Raw genomic sequence first — 18,506 nt, forward strand, 5'->3', positions numbered from 1 at the left:
CTCCTCGGGTGCACATTGGAGATGAAGTTCGATGTAGGCAAACGTGTTTCATTCTGGCTCAGCTTCCTGGGGAACTATGTGCTATTGCTGAAACTGTGGTGTCTAAACTTGTACCTGTGTTTCCCTTCAGGGAATGCTCCGATAAGCTCTCTCACACTTTTATGAAACTTAATATCTGACAGATAATGTAGGCAGAAAAGCCACCAGCTTTAGGGCAAGGCTTGCAAGTTCACTTCCGCTAGTGGGGTGGAGAGCCCAGTGCCAAGGACCTGTGTAAACAGTGAGCTTCAGGGGGCCATGTGCACCAGAGACGTGCGCCCATCTCTGATGCGGGTTTGCTTCCTGTGCAGTCCGTTTCAGGCAGGCACAATCCTAGAGTCGATTAGACTTCAAATGCACAGCCACCACCCCGGTCCCTTACCCGCTGTCTCACCCCTGTGTGCTTGGCATTGTTGCAGGAGCGTGGCCTGCACCGTGGTGGAGATGTTAACGGAGAAGCCGCCATGGGCAGAGTTTGAAGCCATGGCGGCTATTTTTAAAATTGCCACCCAGCCGACCAACCCCCAGCTCCCCGATGGCGTCTCGAACTCCTGCCGCAACTTCCTCAAGCAGATCTTCGTGGAGGAGAAGCGGAGGCCAACGGCTGAAGATCTGCTGAGGCACCCCTTCGTCAACTGCGGGCTCTGAGCCCCTGGCAGCGGGGATGGGGAAACGCCGGTGGGAGGGGGGCGGCCGCCAGACCCGCGGCCTTTTGCGCTCTGCGGTTCAGACCTCTGCCCTGGGCCGTCCTGGCAGTGGCCCCCGCAGGTCCCTTCTTGCTCATTGCTGGCTCGGCACCCGCCACGTTGTTGGATTTCCAAGCTGCGCTCAGGACTGTTGGCACCGGGAATTCGGAGCGAGGGATTTCCTGGACTGTGCGGGTGCTAGCCTTGGACCAAGTAACCTCCTTGCCGCCAGCAATACTGGGGTCGTCCCCCCTCGCCGTGTTACTTATCTCTTGGGAAAAGCGCAGCAAATGGGATCTGTCCTCCCCCCAGCACGACAGTGACACTGGCAGCGTCCCTGGGACCAGTGGAGGAATAAGATGCTCAGTGGCGATCACCACCTTTTGCAGAGGAACAGACAGGGACTTCAGCCAAGCCGGAGGAGATCATCCTCAGACTACAGAGTCGGGGGGACCCAAGCATCCCCGTTCACAAGGGGACCGAACCCTCCTGGAGGTCATGGGACCAGCCGGCGTCTCCAGTGGGGCGGCATTTAATACTGTTCTGTGCCTTAAGCGGTTACAATCAAGGAGTGATGCTCGACTCAGCACAAAGCATGGAGTCGGGTGTGATGATGCAGCGGCCGTGTTGACTTTGCCTTTGTGCATGTGCGTGTGTGCATGTGTGTGTGAGCAAGTCTTGGAAGAAGGGGTCTTTTCGGGGTGTAGGAGGTCTCTGCGGGGTACACCCATGGATGGATACCTGGGACCTCTGCCATGGGCTGTATGGAGGGATGTTTAAATGCTGTCGATGCCTGCAGTGGGCAGGGCTGAGCACCAGCCAGTTCATGCTGGGAACCATCAGGGTTGAGGTGGGATCTTGGTGAGGGCAGCTCTCTGCTCATGGCCGCAGCCCTGCTAACCCGTGCCTGTGCTGCTACGCTGGGGCTGGAGGGATGCCAACGTGTTTTGGAAGCAGAGCTGCAGGAAGAGCCCAGTGAGTCCCTGTAAAACCCACATGGGTGCCTAAAATTAGGCAGAGAGGACTGACACCTGCAGATCTGGGCTGCCAAAGGCTGGGTGCATTCTCCTCCATGCCTTCTGGGACCAGCCCTGGGTGCAGGGAAGGGGGACATCACCTTCACGGTGGTGCCCAAGGGAGCAGCTGCAGGACCGTGAAGCTTCAGACCAGGAGAGCAGAGCTGTGTCAGTCGAGGGCAGCTGGAGGCAGATTTCTTCCCGCAGTATATTTCAAGTTGTAGGAGGAAATGGGCCAGATGAAAGCTGAACTGGGCTACAGCCTCTTTGACCAGCACTACCCTGCTGGAAAACCTGGGCACAGAGCATGCACCGAATCCCTGGAAGCTAATGAATTAATCAGATCTTGGTTATTTTGGACAAATTTGCACCATCCCACCTGCCCCTTCCCTGCTGCATTAGCTATTTCTACCTGGCTCAGCAAAGACTTTAAATACGCAGTTACTGGGAGGTTGCTATGTTCAGGCCAGTGTGTCAAACACCAGTTTATTTTAATATTGTTTTTAATTGAAAGTAAAAAATGTTGCTTGGACTGAAGAGGAAATTGAAAAATTGGTTGTTTGTGTGACTTCACACATCCTCAAATTCTGTCACGTGGAAGAGATCAAGACTTTGCACTGCTGGTGTGGCAGTGGGAGCATTTCCTTGTCCGCAGCTCTGAAAGAGAAGCAAAAATTGGAGTTATTTTGGTTTAAAAAAAACCCACAACACTGGTAGTGTCAGGGCGACACTATTCCTTAGAAATTTGCCTGCAAAGCTGCAGAGGCCAGTTATTACCCAGGTTGGGCTCCAGTGAAGCTCTGGGGCTGCGACAGGGCAGCACCAGGGGTTTGTGCCAGTTGCCCATGGCAGTGATGGGCAGCTCTCCTCTGGGAGGGGACCTGAAGTCGTCTCCTTTCTCCAAGGGTGAATGAAGAATTTTATTCTGTGAATAGGACCAAATCCATCAGTCTGTTCAGTCATGTGGGATGGATGGAAAAAAATACAAGAAAAAAAAAATCAGTGTTGGCTGGGAAGGGTTTTGTCAGAAGAGGGTAACAAAGTGTGTTTTTACCAAAGCTAAAAAAAAAAAAAAAAGACCCACATTTTTAAGCTGTTTCTCCTCTTTCATTGAATCTGTTTGGTTTTGATTTTCTCAGCCCTTCAGTGGTGGGTGAGTGTTTTTCTTCTTTCCAAAGCCTTGAGAGCAAACCAGGATTTCTGGTCCCCCTGGGCTGGGGCTGCCCCAACACACTCCCAGGGCCCTCAAACCACCTAAATCCTCCTGTGGATGGATGTGGCTTGTGTGTGTGTGTGTGTGTGTGTGCATACGTGTGTGTGCACGTGTGCGTGTGCGACTCACTCCTCAGGTGCCTTTGCCTTTTTATTTTTTAAAACCCTTGCAGTGTTCCGATGTACAGAATGAAACTAGGAAAAGAGAATGTAATATTATGCCATGTAAAGTTGTTTTTTGTTTGTTGGTCGGGTTTTTTTTTTAAATTTTATTTTATTTTGCCTGTAGTGGGCTTGGTGGCTTTCCCTTGCGCGCCGCATCGTCATGTATCCATCGAGAAATTATTTTCTCTGGGGGGAAGGCTGGAGTGGGACATCGCCTGTCCCCTGCACACCAGTATAGTCCCTTCCCAGTAGGACACATCCCAGCTGGCAGCGGCTGTGCAAGGAGCGGTGATGGGCACACGGTGCCTCCTGGTGTGACCGCCCCGGGTGGCAGCGGGGCCGGGGTGGGTGACAAGGCAGGGATGGAGCTGATAGTTCGGGGGGTTCACTCGAAATAACAAGCCTGTGCAGTTCTCAGACCCTACAGCCCTGCGTGTCCCTTTGCCCTGGTGTCCCACTTTGTTCAAATGCTCCAAACGCACATGGCTTTATATTTTTAAAAAACTATTTAATTATTTTTATTTTAAAATTTCTTTTATTTTTCTTTTTTATTTTTCGTTATTTCTATTTCTTCTTTCCTCACCTTTCACCCCCTTTTTTTGCCCCCTCCTTTCTCTTTTTTTTCTTCTTTTTTACGTTTCTGGTTTAATTTTTTGTTTATTTTCCTTTATCAAATTATTTTTTATTTACTTGTTTATTTTAATATTTATTTATTAGCAGTTGGTGGGGGGGGTTGTTAGTTTCTTTTACGTTTTTAGTTTAATTTTCGTTGCTCCCTCCCTCTGTGGCGCCCACAGCCCGGCTGAGGCGGGGGGCAGGGCCACGCCAGTGACGGGCTGCGCCCGCCCGCGCCGGAGGCGGTGGCGGTGACAAGATGGCGGCGGGGCCGGGCGGCGGGGCGCTGCGGCGGGCGCAGCTGGTGCTGGGGCACCTCGCCGGTTCCCCCCCGGGGCCCGGGGCCGGGGTGCGGGCCGCGCCCTGCGGGAGCCGCGCCGGCGTCTCGCCGCGGGCCGCCAGCCCCGACGATGTGGTGGTGGTGCACGGGCGGAGGACCGCCATCGGCCGCGCCAAGCGCGGCGGCTTCAAGGTACGGCCCGGGGAGGCCCTGCCCGCCTGCCCCCCTCCCGGCGACACTGCGGCCGCCCTGCCCGCCTCCCCCCTCTGCGGCTGGGCGGCCCGCTCCCCGCCGCTTGCAGACCCCCCCCCGAGGGTGCTGGGTCGGGCTCCCCCCCCCTCCCCCAGGCATTGAGGCCCCCCCAGCTGCTGAGCACCCCCACGGGCAGTTGGGGACCCCCCCCGCTTGCCTCCCCTCCACACGCACCCGGGTGCTGGGCCTGCTCGCTGCCTCCCCAGCCACAGCCGAGGAGCGGGGCTCTGCTTTATAAACGGTCTAAAAGACATTTTCTGATGGTTTTGATGTCAGGGGGTGCATGGCCCAGGTGCGGCAGGACCACTGGCATCCCCCAAAAAAGCCAGGCAATGCACCGACAAGTTTCCCAGCTCCCCATAAAGCCTGGGGTAGGTCTCTACCACGCTGCTGTTAGGTGCTGTGGTCGAACAGAGCAACCGCTCAGAAAAGCAGCATCTCCCTCGCCTGCCCAGCTCACTCCTTGGCGTGGACGTGCCACCCTTCTCCTGGAGTGGCCTTTTTCTCACTGGGTGGCAATCGCAGAGCCGTGGGGTTCTGACTGAGGCACGAACGTGGTGCCAGGATCATTGCTTGTCATCCTTCAAAATAGGTCTCCTTGTGCTGGTGGTGCTTCCCACCAGCTGAGGGGTCAACCTTGTTTCTTTCACAAATGGAGGGACTCCACTTGCTAAGTCTTGTCATACAACTCACTGTAGTTGTTTTGTTTTGAAGGCCCTACAAAGTGTGCTCATATGAAACCGAGCTAGGTAAGAGCGCAGTGTGTTATAGCGCTCGAGAGGTACCTGGGGTAAGACCGTGCAGAGTAATAATGCTTTTGTAAAAAAAAACGACAACCATCGAGAGCTGAGAGGTGGAGTAAAGCTGCCTGAGCATCGCACACTAGCCCTCTGAGGGTGAACTGGTGACAGGGCAGTTACTGGTGTTCACTGAGTAGTGCTACTCCCCTGTGCTTTTAGGATACTACACCCGATGAACTGCTGTCTGCCGTTATGACGGCTGTCCTTCAAGATGTCAATCTTCGTCCTGAGGCCCTGGGAGACATCTGTGTGGGTGAGTGAACAACCTCTGTCCGGACTTGAAACTCCTGGTCTGGATAGCTGTCTGGGGCAGGTTGCTCCTGGTATCCCATGGGACACTTGCAAGTATCGTGGGGTTGGAAGGGGTTAGTGCGTAGCGTTAGGTTTATGAAATCAGTGCGTCCTTCACGACTGTTCTGTCACGTGGCGGGGCTCTGATCTGGGTGCTGGATGATATCAAGCTGCAGTGATGTTAACGTCCCTTCGGTGCCTGTGGCAGATAGCGAGGAAAATGCAACCGTTTGACTGGAATCGTATCTTTGCACTCAGGAAACGTGCTGCAGCCTGGAGCTGGTGCTTTGATTGCAAGAGTTGCACAGTTTCTAAGGTAAACTTTCAACCAGATCGAGGTTCTTCCTCTCCTTCTCGGGCCTTGGCTACAGAGCAGCACTGAGTCAGAGGTTGTGATGAGGCTCATGCGCTCCCAGGAAGTTACAGCAAATCACCTTTTGCCTAGAAATTAGACTTTGATCGAGTGTTTGGAGAACACTGATGGCAAAGGGACAGGGAGGCAGAGGTGAGGCTGTTTAATCCATTTGTGCTGCCTGTGTTGAGCCTCTGAACGAGAGATCTTGTTTTGTGGGCTCCCAGCTGCACCTGCTGCTTCTCCGTCCTGCAAGGCTGTGCTTCTCTCGGCTCTGCATGGTCCCAAAACCATGGAGTTGTCTCAAGGCTTTCTGTTCATTTTGTGGAGTTGGTGGTTGATGGCTCATACTGAGCTGGATTCCAGCTTCCAGATAGTTCAGCCAGTGTCTATTGCCGAGTGATGTTTGCCTGTGTAAATCAGCATACAACCGCCACTTTGGAGAGGTGCAGCCACAGGCCCCCAGTAATGACGAATGTTGCAGAGCTTGTCAGTATTTCTGGCCCTGATTAGACCTCAGGAACTAGGCAGATGAGAGGGCCCTGGTTACGGAGGACCTGTACCTGTGGGGAAACAGCACTCAGAGCCGCTTGCAAATCAAGTGTGGAAATTATCTATGAACTTTGCTTTCTCTTGGTGCAGGACTAAATAGGTCAACAAATGTATAAAGGGATCTGTCTTGAACTTGAGGGTTAAAGTTTAACCAAGTGGCTTAATGCTTTCATTAGAGGTTTGGTTTGTTGTGTGGTATTTGTCACTGAGTCTGTGCCAACGCTGTCTTATTTTCTAGTGGTATTCCAGAGTCGGTGCCGTGCTCGAGTGTGAACCGGCAGTGCTCCTCTGGGCTACAGGCCATTATCAATATAGCTGGTAAGTGTTAGGGGCACTTGGATTGGAGTCAATGCCTGGCCTGCCCCAAGTGCTTGTTTCTCCTGTCCTCAAATCTCTCTGAGCAGTAAAAAAGTGATAATGTTTTCTGCTGTTAGGAACTTTCAGTGTGTTGTTGGCTGAATGCTTTTATATCCTCCAGTGGCCGAGTTTACCCCTAGAGAAGTAACTTGGTTTTCTGGGGATGAGTTCTACCATCACTTCCACATCAGGCACCTTCTAGAAGGGTCGCTCCTGTCCTCTCTGGTTGTGTGTCAGGTCACGGTTGGTCTTCATCAGCTCCTTGACCTGGCTTACGTTCTGGCAGGCTGTAGGGCAGAGGGATTGCCCCATTTGGCTGTGGTATGTGCCTCAGGTGTGCATGAAACTGCAGCTGGAATGGAAGTGCTTTTGCTCCTAATGATAGTAAGAGTGTTTATGCACTGCTGTTACAGGTGGCATCCGAAATGGATCCTATGACATTGGCTTGGCCTGTGGGTAAGAAAGTCTTTCTATGGTACTTGCTTAGGCTTCCTGAAGGTAGCACCCTGTCCCTCTGCAATAGTTCTGTGTGAGGAATTAGAAATCCCTTCCAACCAGCTCTGTTCCCCTCAAGGAAATAGATGCTGTCCTCATTTGACAAATGAGTGAATAAAATTAGGACCTAAATTTAAGTGGTGGAATGCAATTTGTGTATTTCCAGAAGCTGCTGAGTACTTTTGCAGAAAATTGCATCATCTTAAAGGGTCTGAGAGAGGGTGCTTGAAAGTCCTTTAATTCCCCTGGAAGTTTTGGTCTTGGTGACATGTCTGCTGGGGTTGCAATAAGAGGCTGAGTATCTCTTACAAGCAAGCAAAAAGCCTGTTTTATTAGGGTCCTCTGGCCCTGCTGTAGGATGCCACTTGTGTGCAGAGCTCTGACAGCCTGCCATAATTAGCTTTATAACTAATCTCCAGTTAACTAGTGTCTTAGAAGACTAGCAGCTATCTTGGATAAAGAAATTAATATCTTACCCATGCTAATAACTGTTCTACAGACTTACAGATGTTCTGCAATGGACAGGCATGCTGTTCTTTGCTTCAGCCCTAATGTCATAAGAAGCATTTATTTTTTTAGAGGGTTATGTAAATGTTAGGTTGGCTTTGGAGAAATACTAGTGACCACATACACGTTCACTTCAGAAAAATGAATTAAAACAAAGTATTCAGTAATCCTGAGTCAAAAATGTTGGGTTTCTCTATACCTTGGTAACTCTTAAGTCTTTCTTGACTTATTACTATACACAGTCATGTGGTAGTCCTTCGGAAAATGTTTATATTTACAGCTTCTCAACACCTGCGTGTACCTGGTTGAGCAAGAGCTGATGTTGAGAACGCCCTTCCCTTCTTTAGACTGCTGTGAAAGAAACAGCTCAGCAAGACAGGCATGTTCTTCAGATGGAGGCAGAGCACTTGGTGTTCACGGGGAATGCTTGTGCTTGAACACGTGGTGCTTTTCACTCGTTCCCTTTAAAACACTCGTTTCAAGAGTTGCTTGGCCGTGTCCACCAGAATGATACGCTTAATGGTACTGAAAGGCTCAAAGGGTTTGGCATCCAGCCTTTGCACCTTTGGGTGTGCAAACCACTGGGTTTCATAGTGGGAAGTTTTCTGGCCTCTACTCTGCAGGGTCCTCCATGAAGACTTAAAATCCATAAGTTACAAATAGTTTTTGTGACTTGGGTTTATCCCAAGTCATGCTCTGCCCCTGAGTGGAATCTCCCACTCCGTAGGCGGAGAGGTACTGAATGACAACACAAAACGCAGTAGCTGTGGTTTGCTCTTACTTAAAACCTGATTCTATACCTTCCTTCAGGGAGTAGATGCAGCTGAAGTCAAGTAATGTAGCATCCCGTGTTAGAGTTAGTAAGTGCTATCAGGAATTTAAACTATAAGCCTGGTAAAAAACCTTATTTTCTGCTTGTCTTGCGTTTTCCAGCAATAGTTTCTGTGTTACTTACTTTTCATGAGTGTATTTGTGTGGTGCAGAGTAGAATTCAAACCCTCTTCCCATCGTAGGCTTCATGGTTTAGGCTGACTTTACAAAAGCTCACTAGTCTTAAGTGGTGGCTGTGTATTTCTGCAGTAAATTTGGATATCTTTAATCTGTTAACTCATTTGTAGGTCAAAGACTGCAGCCTCTGGGATCCATGTCTTAAATTCTTTCTGTTGTGAAATACAAATGGCGTAACTCACTGAAGTCTCTTTGTCATGGTTTGCTTAATGCTTTTCTTCCTGTTCTTAAGCTGTAAGTGACATTTTTATGGATGTTGACAATCCTGCTGGAAACTCCAGTCCTAGGACCTTAGGTTTCTTGTTATGTTTGGGGACAAAAGTGCCAGAATCATTAGTAATTCCTTCCTAGCTGTGGAAACCCAAGAAATGAACTGTTGACGTTGGTATCCTGTTCTTAGTGAAACAAGGACCAATTTAATCTAGAAATCAGTTTTCATTTCATGGTAGTTCTTATATTGATGATTGCAGAACTGCCTCAGCCAGTTCGTAGTTACTAGCTGGTGATAGGAAGGCGTGTTGTCAAGATGCTGAGTTTCCATCAGTCTCAATGGAGCAATTATCACAAATGTAGTATGAAGGCACTGGTTGCAAATTCAAATTTTTCCTGTGTTTAGTGTGGAAACGATGTCCCTCAGAAGTGCAAATAACCCTGGTGATATCAGCTCCAGTTTGATGGAAAACAGTAAAGCTCGAGATTGCCTTATTCCTATGGGGTAAGTGTTTCCCTTTCCAAAGTTTAAGGCTTTTCTAGATGGTCTGTCTCCTCAGTGACCTCAAATCAACCTGAATGCAGTGAGCTTGGATGTGTATGTGTTGGCATCCTCCTTGCTTGTGGTAGAAAATTAATTGTGTGAAATCAGCGACTGATGAAAGGTTTCCTTGTCTTATGTCTTGAGCTTAATGAGCAAAAACTTGAGGGAGGGATTTGAACCTTGCTTTGGTTCGTGATTTGGTTCAGGATCTGCTTCTGCCAAGCCATTCTAGATCGAGAAGGCAGCAGTTAGCTTTGAGACTGAAGCCACTGCTCAAACCTTGTGTTGCCAACTCCAGCTCCATTAGCTGTGTTGTTGGATTAATTCTGTGATTTCTGTTTTCCCCAGAATAACCTCAGAAAATGTGGCAGAGAAGTTTGGAGTTTCCCGAAAGAAGCAAGATGCCTTTGCCTTGGCTTCCCAACAAAAGTAAATGTGGTTTTTGTATATATTTTTTTAACCTTTAAGTTAAGGAATAAATACAGATAGAAAATGCACTGCTACTTCCCAAGAGTGGTTAAGTGCAGCCTTCGTGCTGCCTTCCAAACCTTAATAGTGAGTAAAGAAGCTTGAGGTGGTCAGAGCGAAGAGCGGTGCGTGTCTGGGCTGTGTGGTAAGGAAACCCGAGTCCAGAGCTGGACTGGGGACTGATCTAGTGCACGTATCACCAGGCGCGCGAGCCTTGAGCAGCGAGCGCCCCTGTGTTCTTCAGCATCGAAAGGATACAATGGTCTCTGAGAGGTTTCTGAAACGAGTGCATGGTGTGGTGTTTTCATAGTGGCTTTGGCTCAGTATCGTTTGAAACTGAACGCGGGAGTGGCAGCAGAACAAATCTTTCCTAAGAGGCAGTATTTACATGTAGCTGTTTCTAGAGAACTGCCGAGCCTGTGAGAAGAGTGCCTTGTCTTGGCTGCAGGTGTTTGGCTCCAAGTGAGTTCAATCCTAACTCTAATAACCTTCCTCTTAGGTTGAGTTGCTGCCAAAGTCAGCTGACCCCGGAATCCATGGGGCTGCACTGGCAGTCCAGTGGCAGGTGATACGTTAAAGTTGCTGCCATCAAAGAGTTAAACTGACTTTCAGAGCTCTGTTTAAGCATCACCCCGGTCCAATTATTTATCTAATACAGGAAGCCACTGCCCCGGCCAGTTAACCTTTAAATTCTGGCCCTGCTTCTTAGGGAACTTGGCATGCCAGCCTTTCTCACTGACACCGAACTGATAACGCAAAAGGGTATGTGAACACGATCCTCGCCTCTCGCATGAGGAAGGGGGTGATTTTCTGGCCTCGGTCTCAGGATGTCTGCAGAGTTACTGATCTGTCCTTCAGCACTAACTCTTGCTTACCTGGGAGTATTAAATATTTTCATTTCATTAGTAAAAGTGTAAAATGGTGAGGGGGTAAAACAAGCTTTCAGTCTCCAAGTCGTATTCCCTGTAAAGGGTGCTCTGCTGCTGGAAGGTGAATCTTCTAAATCAGCTCTACTGTGGAGGCTTCTAAAATACATTGTTGATAGGAAAGATTAAAACTACGTGCCCTGAGCTAATTCTAATTTAGCTATTTTCATTCTGCCTACTTAGATCAGTGTGGTCGTGTCAGTTGTTCCCTACTGCTGTCTCAGGGATCAGACCCAATCTTCGCTGCACCTTTACTGCTAAATTAAGTGATACCCTTCTAGGTAGTCACGGTGAACTGTGCAACATACTTTGCAGTAACTTTGGGTTGAAAGATTACATTTAAACACCACAAGATTATACCTGAAGCCTGTGGTCTAAAGCTCAACTTGTCTTTAGTAGGACAAAACCAGGAATGAGTGAAACTTTAGCTGTTCCCTAACTTGTCAGAAATTACTAGCATTATGTGGAGGCTTAGCTCCTTTCCCCTGTTGTACTGCAAAACTAAGAATTGATGTTTGAACACTAGGATTCATTTAGTTTCTTGCAGTTGTGATGTGGCTGTACCACTGGACAAGTACAGCTTCGTGCTGTGGGCTGGTGGTGGTCAGTCAGTCACAAATGTGTTGATGGGAACAGAACGGGGATCTTGCTCCAAAGTGTGTGATCCTGTGACCCAGGTTTGGGGAGAATGCCCATAATGTTAGTGATATATTTCCCGTAACATAGAGTTAAGAAGTTTGTCTTCTCATGAATGGAAATAAGTATTCATCTGTCATCTTGTCCACTGCTCAGCGATGATGTACGTGTGTACCAAGTCGCACCTTAGTTCATTCCCTTACTAACTGGTTTCCTTGCCATTAGTTCTCTTGCAATTCACCTCCAGAATATTTTAACCTTTCATGCTCTTCTTTAACAGAGCAGCAAAAGCTCAGCAGATGGGGCTGTTTAAAACAGAGATTGTTCCAGTGAAGACCACTGTTCTAGATAATCAGGGCAACCAAAAAACAATCACCGTGCACCAAGATGAAGGGATTAGGCCCTCCACGACCCTGGAAGGCTTGGCAAAGCTGAAGCCTGCCTTCAAAGAGGATGGTAGCACTACAGCAGGTCAGCTCTCTTGTTATATTTGTGTTGTTCCTGCAGTTTACCTGCCTTGTAACAGAATGTGCTTAGACAAAAAAGGTGTTAATAGATCTCTTCTGACAGGTAATGCCAGCCAGGTCAGTGATGGAGCAGCTGCTGTTCTCCTGGCAAAACGCTCAAAAGCAGCGCAGCTGGGACTCCCAGTCCTGGGGGTGCTTAGGTCCTTTGCTGTGGTTGGAGTCCCACCCGACCTCATGGGCATAGGACCCGCCTACGCAATCCCTGTAGCTGTGGAGAAGGCGGGTAAGAACTTGGCACAAGGCAAATCAGACTCTGTGGACTGAAATTTAGCGTGTGCGGCTATCAGCCATAGGAACAGTGAACTTAAATTCAAATCCTTAAAGAGATCCCAGCCGGGATTATTGTAATGCTCTTCACTTGTACTCGTGTATAAATTGTTATTCACTCACCGTTGAGAAGCTCAGGATTAAATCCCTGCACAGTCTCAGCAGTTCACACGTGGCAAGTGATTCCGTGTTCGTTTGGTGCTGTTTTCCTTAATATGAGGAGCATGTGGGTTTTGTGTTTGGGTTTTAGGTTTTTTTCTTTACAATTCTGGTATCTGACCAGCGGAACAGGCTTTTCTTGGGGTTTTTATCACACTCATCAGGTTAAATGGCTTTTATAGCTGATGATTACTGTTGTGTCCATTTGTCATTGCTATGGTTGTGTGCTCACCTATAGTTTTGCCTTTCAGTCTTGAAATACCCTTCAATCTTTGATCTCTCTGCAAAGAAATCACATTTGATCTAAGGAAAATTGTCAAACTCAGTGACACAATACCACAAACTGTGGCTTTTTGCAGTCTTTAGACGTTGTACGTAAACATGTGTACAAGTATAGACTCCCCACATGGATCCAAAGTCACCCTCTTTTTGTCATTAGTGGAGTAGAACTGGAATTCACAAAGGGAGGCTGTGAGTGAATTATTCTTTGATATAGTCATAAGGCAAAAATATCTCCTAAATCCTGATTTTCCTGAACCGTAGGTCTGACTCTGAATGACATTGATATATATGAAATTAATGAAGCCTTTGCAAGCCAGGTGAGTGAACATCCTGTCTGAGTTGCTACATTGCTCAGTAGCCGAGTATATTTCAGATTGGTCTCCAAATTAAGATTTGAACTTGTTCCACATGTTACATCTTCAGACAAATGTTAATAACATGTGCAGACTGTATTCCCTTTCCTTCAAACAAAAATAAGCAGGGCATTGCTTATACAGCTTAATATTTAAAACAATGGAAAAATGTGTCCACTGAATGTAATCTTTACTATCGTATCCTCGTACCAACTTGCAAAATCTGTTTCACAAGGGCTGTAATTTGTTACTGGGTGGTATCAGTGTGAGTGTGTTGGCAGTCCTTCATGAAAAGTAGAAACTTCACTGCCGTGTCTCCCACAAATCTCTGACATGCCTGTCAGAAAGTACATGGGCTCAGTTTGAGATGAAGTTGACAGGCTTAGCGCTCTTCTGTGTGCTTGGGATTTGTAAAGTAGTTCCACCCCTTTCCCCTGGGAAAGGTGGTCTAACTGGAGTCAGGCCCCCAAGTACTAACCACCTAACGCCTTAAGAGAGCTGACACAACGATGCGGAGTTTGTGTAATAACAAACATAGCTTGAGCTAAATTCATTTTAAGCACAAATCTTTTGAAGTCCCTAGAGCTGCCTGGGATGGTTTGCTGTCCCTCTTCATATACAGACGAGATCACCAGCCTCCCCTGCAGTCCTCTTAGCTCTCCACTGCAGGAGAGCTGAGAACTAATGGAGGCGAGAGCATCTCCATGAACCCATTCCCTCTGTCTTTCTAGGCTGTGTACTGTGTTGAAAAGCTGGGCATTCCCATGGAGAAGGTCAACCCCCTGGGAGGAGCGATAGCACTTGGACACCCACTGGGCTGCACTGGTGCTCGTCAAGTGGTGACTTTGCTCAATGAATTGAAGCGCAGAGGGAGAAGGTGAGCACTGAGGAACAGTATTAGCCTCCATGCCTTACGCGTGTGTAAGTAACGTAGGCGCGGAAGTAACCATCAGTTTGGGTGAAGCTTTCTCCATCCCTTCGATAGCTTTGTGTGTGAATTCCCCGTGGCTCTCTGCGGGGAGGGCTGTGCAGTGTCTCGCTGCCCATGAACACAGAGTCCCTGCTGGTCCCTGGTGGTGCAGGGCCCCGGGGTAGACGCCTCCCGCGCGCAGCGTTAGAGCAGCGTGTCCGTGGTGGGAGCTCTGCAGGGCTGGGCTGCATCCAGCTTTGCGAGGGTTTGGTCTCTGCTCAGCACTCGGGCTCTTCCTGACGTATGGAAGAAACCCCGTAGCTGCAGCTGGCTGGTTCTGCCACTGCTCCCGTCGGGGCTGGCACATAACAACATCACTGGACTTGCACCCCAGGACGAGCTGTGCCCTGGCCCAGAGGGGAGGGTAACAGTGATGGGAAGCTGTTAAATACCAAGCCAATCAGGCAAAAACTCTAAACCACCTCAAACTGAAGTGGAAGAACTCACTCTGAAATCAGGCTTTCTGCTCTTTTTCTACAAATCCTACTGCATGTCATCTGACTATTCAAATTTGCCTTGAACTTTTACATGGCAAAGTCATGTGAAGGGCAGTGGCAGGAGGCAGGAAAGGAAGTTTCATCCTCAACCCATCTGAATCAGAGCAGTTCTAGCTTGACCCTGCTGCTGGCGTGGCCGAGGCCGGTGGCTAAGGAGCTTGCTTCTGGCGCACTGCTCCTCTCCACAAAGCAGGCAGAGAGAAACGTGTGTCCCAGTGCTCTGCAAACACCACCCCGCAAGAACTCCAGGGCACCAGGACCTGCTCTGGAGTCAGAATCTCTTGGTGACACAGGAAAGCAGTGGGTAGCTCAAATTTATGGTACTCTTTGTTGTGCCAGATGATCTAAACCTGGTCTGTCTTTTTCTTAATTCCATGTGTTTTTTTTGTTTCAGAGCCTACGGTGTTGTGTCAATGTGCATTGGAACTGGCATGGGCGCTGCGGCAGTATTTGAGTACCCAGGGAACTAAACTTCAGTGCACTGACGAAACCACACAACAGCTAATTCTCAGCCTTCTCTAGTAACAGCAAATGATTTGCACTGTGAAATCAATTGGATTCAGGGATTCGCTACTAGATCTACAAATTTTAGGCACAAATTGTGAAGCAGAGTAAATCATACAGATCTACTAAGCAGTTGGGAAAATACAAAACTGGTATTTGCTTCAGAGTTAAAAAGCATCCTGACATGAGAAGAGAAATCAGTTCAGCTGAAGTTCAACTACAGGCCCTTGTGTGGTGATTATGAATGAATGTTTCTAGTTTAATCAATCCCTTTATTCTGTGAATATTATCAGAGAGAAGTAGCTCATGGTACAGTGTTTTTATATGACAAATTGTCTAAAAGGGTTGCTCAGAACAAAAACATCAGTGCACATGAAAAGGCCTTTCCAGGGTTTTCTTGAAAGATTTCACCATCTTTCAAGAAGTCTAGAACAGCTTGTTTTGAAAGCAGTGCAAAGACTTGACATCATTTCCTTCACAACTGTGCCTGTCCTATCCTCGTCATAAATTGGCTATATCTTAAATTGTCGCTGTGCTGGGGGATGTGCTGTAGCTTTCTACTTTTAACCAGGCTGCTCTGATGCCTCCAGCGGGGGAAGATGGAAGGACGAGAATGTAACTTACACAGGAGGTGCCTGAATAGAACTGTTCTGCTGAATTGCCAGGAGCCAGGGATTTGAAGGTGGACGTTCCATCTTTTACAGCACGTTTCTAGTTATCAGCTTGTGTGACTCCAACTTAGAGGACAAGCTTATGCTTAATAATATTTACTTAGCTAACGCAAAACATGTTTCAGCATTACTCTTACTGCAGGCACTACCTGACCATCAGTGACACCTCAGTACTTCTATGCACTAATACAAATGTGTATTTCATCTTGTAAGGTTCTCCCTTATCTGTTCTCTCTCTTAGGAGCAGAAAGATTACTGAAACTGAGAGCTAACGGCTTGAAAAAGAAATGTACTCGTGATCTTTGACATGTTAGAAAAGTTTAAATTTGTAACACAGACTGAGGTTCTTTGTCCTGACTCTTGTTTTTGCACTCAGCAATACAATTGGGTTCTTGGAATATATTTGTTTTCTTTTTGTGATGCTTGTTAGTTGAAGGTCAGGATTGGTTAGTGCTATTTGATGTTCTCACATTCCTGTGCTGTAGCCTGTTTCACTCTCCCAGCTGTCACGCATGCTGTATTTTAGAGCAAGAAGATTAGATTATTTAGAGAGGGCAGAGAGGTATTAGCATCTTTGAGGGTCCTTTTTTTCACACTGAAGTTCCCGTGTGTAAAAGGAGTTCTCAGTCCTAGTGCAAGTCTGTTTTAAACTAGGCAGAAGGCAGCTATCGTGCTTTTCTTCTCCTCAAGTGTGGATTGCAGCCCCCTCCTCCCCACACACACCGCCTTTAACAAAAACCTTTTATATGATGGGAGTGGAAAACTTAACAGGCTCAGAAGTGGGAATTTCTGTGACCTTTAGCTAAAGTAATACTAAAAACATTTAAAGAGAAGTGTGAGTAAATGGGAACCATGTGAGGGGAAAGAATTAAAAGGAAGAAGGGTTCCTCCCTCTGTAGCTGAAGGGGATATTCTCAGTACCCAAGCATGATGAAACATGCAGGTTGGTAATTTTCCAAGGAGTCCAGGGAAAGTTGGCTCTTCCCCTTTTCACGTAAGGCACTGAGAAAACAGGCCGGGAATACTGTCCTATTCACTAATTCTTGCTTTTTATTATGTGTCAATGTCCATTTTAATCTCAAACAAATAAGGCAAAACAAAAGCTACTTTTTAAGGTATGAACAGTCGTTAATTGTAATTTGAGTCATACTGTGATATGGGAAGGGTTTTGGCCTAGCTGTTACCAAAGCTGCTTTGCAATTTAAACCCAATTATTTTGCAGAGCCTGGTTCAGTGGGTAATGGTAAGCTTATCACGGTAATAAAAGTACTAGCACAGAATGAGGTTATGACTGTTTTCTTTAAAGTACCATGAGCTTTTTTTTCCTCATAACTTAAATTTCATTCTGCTAAAATTCCAGTCCATATTAAAACAACTGAAGTAGACAAAAATACAGGCTCCACTGATGGCACATCTGCATCCGACCCATTACCTTGACATTTGTTCCACATAGTCTTGCTTAAATTAAATACAGGTCTTCATACTTCCCATCATATGTTCCTCGTCCCCTGAGCTGCAGCTTGCAAGGCTTCTCTCCCAGCGTTCCAGTAATGGTCACGATAGTTTCGTATTCAATGTCACTCCTAAAATGCAGAGCAGAAGGACAGTTCAGTTACAGCTAGATGCGATTCTGTGTTTTAAGATGAGATTTGTTACTTTGCAGAGGAAAAGGGGGAGAATGGTGCCCTAAGGCCCTAAGACATAAACCGCTCCCGGTCACAAGCACTGGTCTCTAACATTAGTGTCAAGTCTGTGGGTAGCCATTCACTGCAGTGTCACCTCCCACGGCTACATACAGGGTGTTTGAAAAGAGTGGTCCAGTCTGTACCTGAAGTGAAGACATTGGATTATTAACTTCACGTTTGAAAGAAGAACTTGAATCTCTTGTGAAATTCTATTTTAGTTAAATAAATAAAATGAAGGCGTGCTGGGGGATAGTGTTTGGGAGCAAATGCCTGCACTGCCTTGATGTGAAAACTCCTCCCTGTGACAGACAGAGTTTGAAACGGAAAAGTTTCTGTCAACTCCCCTAAGACAAGGGGCAGTCAGTGGAGTCCTGGTTGTAAATGAACATCAAGAAGCTTACAGCAAGCATAGTTTTGCATTAAGTGGAAGTCTTGCAGCGTAATTTGCCTAAGGCTAATGCTACCCAAACACTCCTGAGACTGTGCATCTGAAGGACTTCTCTGCCTCTAAGAGACGGCTGGTGTAAAGGCCTGAGGCAAGAGCCTGTCCTGCCAGACAACTTTTATTTTTCCTTTCTTGTACACAATTCCCCTGCAGGAAGACCGCTTATTTAGGGAGGCGAATTATTAAAATCACCTCACACCTTGCATGTAATTATGTACTAATGCCATGCTGGTCCTGAGCTCTGCTGTGCTGGGAATTCTTCGTCTGGAGCTGAACAGACAGCTGGCTGCAATACAGCAACATCTTTGCTTTCTGGTACTTTCAGGCATGCTGATGAGCGTATCTGCTGTCAGACAAAAAGAAGCGCTTCAGGCATATTCAGAAGCACTCCAGAAAAATTTAGGCAGTCAGAAGAAGCCTGGGGAGGTCTCTGGCCCACGACAACGCTGCTCCAAGTAGGAACAGCTTAGAGCAGCTGCTGCTGAGAGTTCAGTCTCTCCAGTGATGGAGAGCTCACAGCGTGTTCCAGGGAGATCGCAGGTACAACAACTCGTGTCACCTATAGTTTGCTTCTTGAAACTTCCTTGTCTGCAGCGTTCAGAGATCATGGAAATACTGGCATGGACCTGTCTGTCTTTTAAACTTTCTGCCACTGAGTGATAACTTCCAAGAAAATAATTTGTAGTGGAAGCTGAATTTTGTTACAGGAGTTGCATCTCCCCAGTTAGAGCAAAG

At 47.4% G+C, this 18,506-nt stretch overlaps 3 protein-coding genes across 6 annotated transcripts in view; 2 read left to right on the forward strand and 1 right to left on the reverse strand.

Moving 5' to 3' along the window:
* The window catches only part of LOC141943814 (mitogen-activated protein kinase kinase kinase 3-like), an 84,425-nt gene extending 81,184 nt beyond the window's left edge, over positions 1-3,241 (forward strand). For all 4 annotated transcript variants that reach the window (XM_074869475.1, XM_074869468.1, XM_074869480.1 and 1 more), the window contains one exon: positions 459-3,241. In XM_074869475.1, coding sequence (XP_074725576.1) covers positions 459-687 — 229 coding nt within the window. In that variant the 3' untranslated portion in view covers positions 688-3,241. The remainder of the gene's footprint in view (positions 1-458) is intronic.
* Positions 3,242-3,601: 360 nt separating this feature from the next.
* On the forward strand, positions 3,602-16,921 carry ACAA1 (acetyl-CoA acyltransferase 1). The gene is made up of 12 exons (XM_074869501.1): positions 3,602-4,205; positions 5,225-5,318; positions 5,615-5,672; positions 6,499-6,578; positions 7,031-7,073; positions 9,244-9,342; positions 9,730-9,810; positions 11,692-11,882; positions 11,982-12,161; positions 12,908-12,963; positions 13,731-13,876; positions 14,861-16,921. Exons 1-12 carry the CDS (start codon positions 3,993-3,995, stop codon positions 14,934-14,936), a joined length of 1,317 nt encoding a protein of 438 aa, XP_074725602.1. The 5' UTR covers positions 3,602-3,992; the 3' UTR covers positions 14,937-16,921.
* DLEC1 (DLEC1 cilia and flagella associated protein) overlaps positions 16,921-18,506 on the reverse strand; it is a 42,834-nt gene continuing 41,248 nt past the window's right edge. The window contains exon 37 of the mRNA XM_074869451.1: positions 16,921-17,224. Coding sequence (XP_074725552.1) covers positions 17,101-17,224 — 124 coding nt within the window. The 3' untranslated portion in view covers positions 16,921-17,100. The remainder of the gene's footprint in view (positions 17,225-18,506) is intronic.

This window comes from Strix uralensis, chromosome 1 (assembly GCF_047716275.1).
Source record: "Strix uralensis isolate ZFMK-TIS-50842 chromosome 1, bStrUra1, whole genome shotgun sequence".
NCBI classification, from domain to species: Eukaryota; Metazoa; Chordata; class Aves; order Strigiformes; family Strigidae; genus Strix; species Strix uralensis.

Coding starts and splice junctions, on each gene's coding strand:
- ACAA1 (XM_074869501.1), top strand. CDS start 3,993: ATGGCGGCGGGGCCGGGCGGCGGGGCGCTGCGGCGGGCGCAGCTGGTG. Junction 11,883..11,981: donor GGATGGTAGCACTACAGCAG/GTCAGCTCTCTT, acceptor CTCTTCTGACAG/GTAATGCCAGCCAGGTCAGT. Junction 12,162..12,907: donor TGTAGCTGTGGAGAAGGCGG/GTAAGAACTTGG, acceptor CCTGAACCGTAG/GTCTGACTCTGAATGACATT.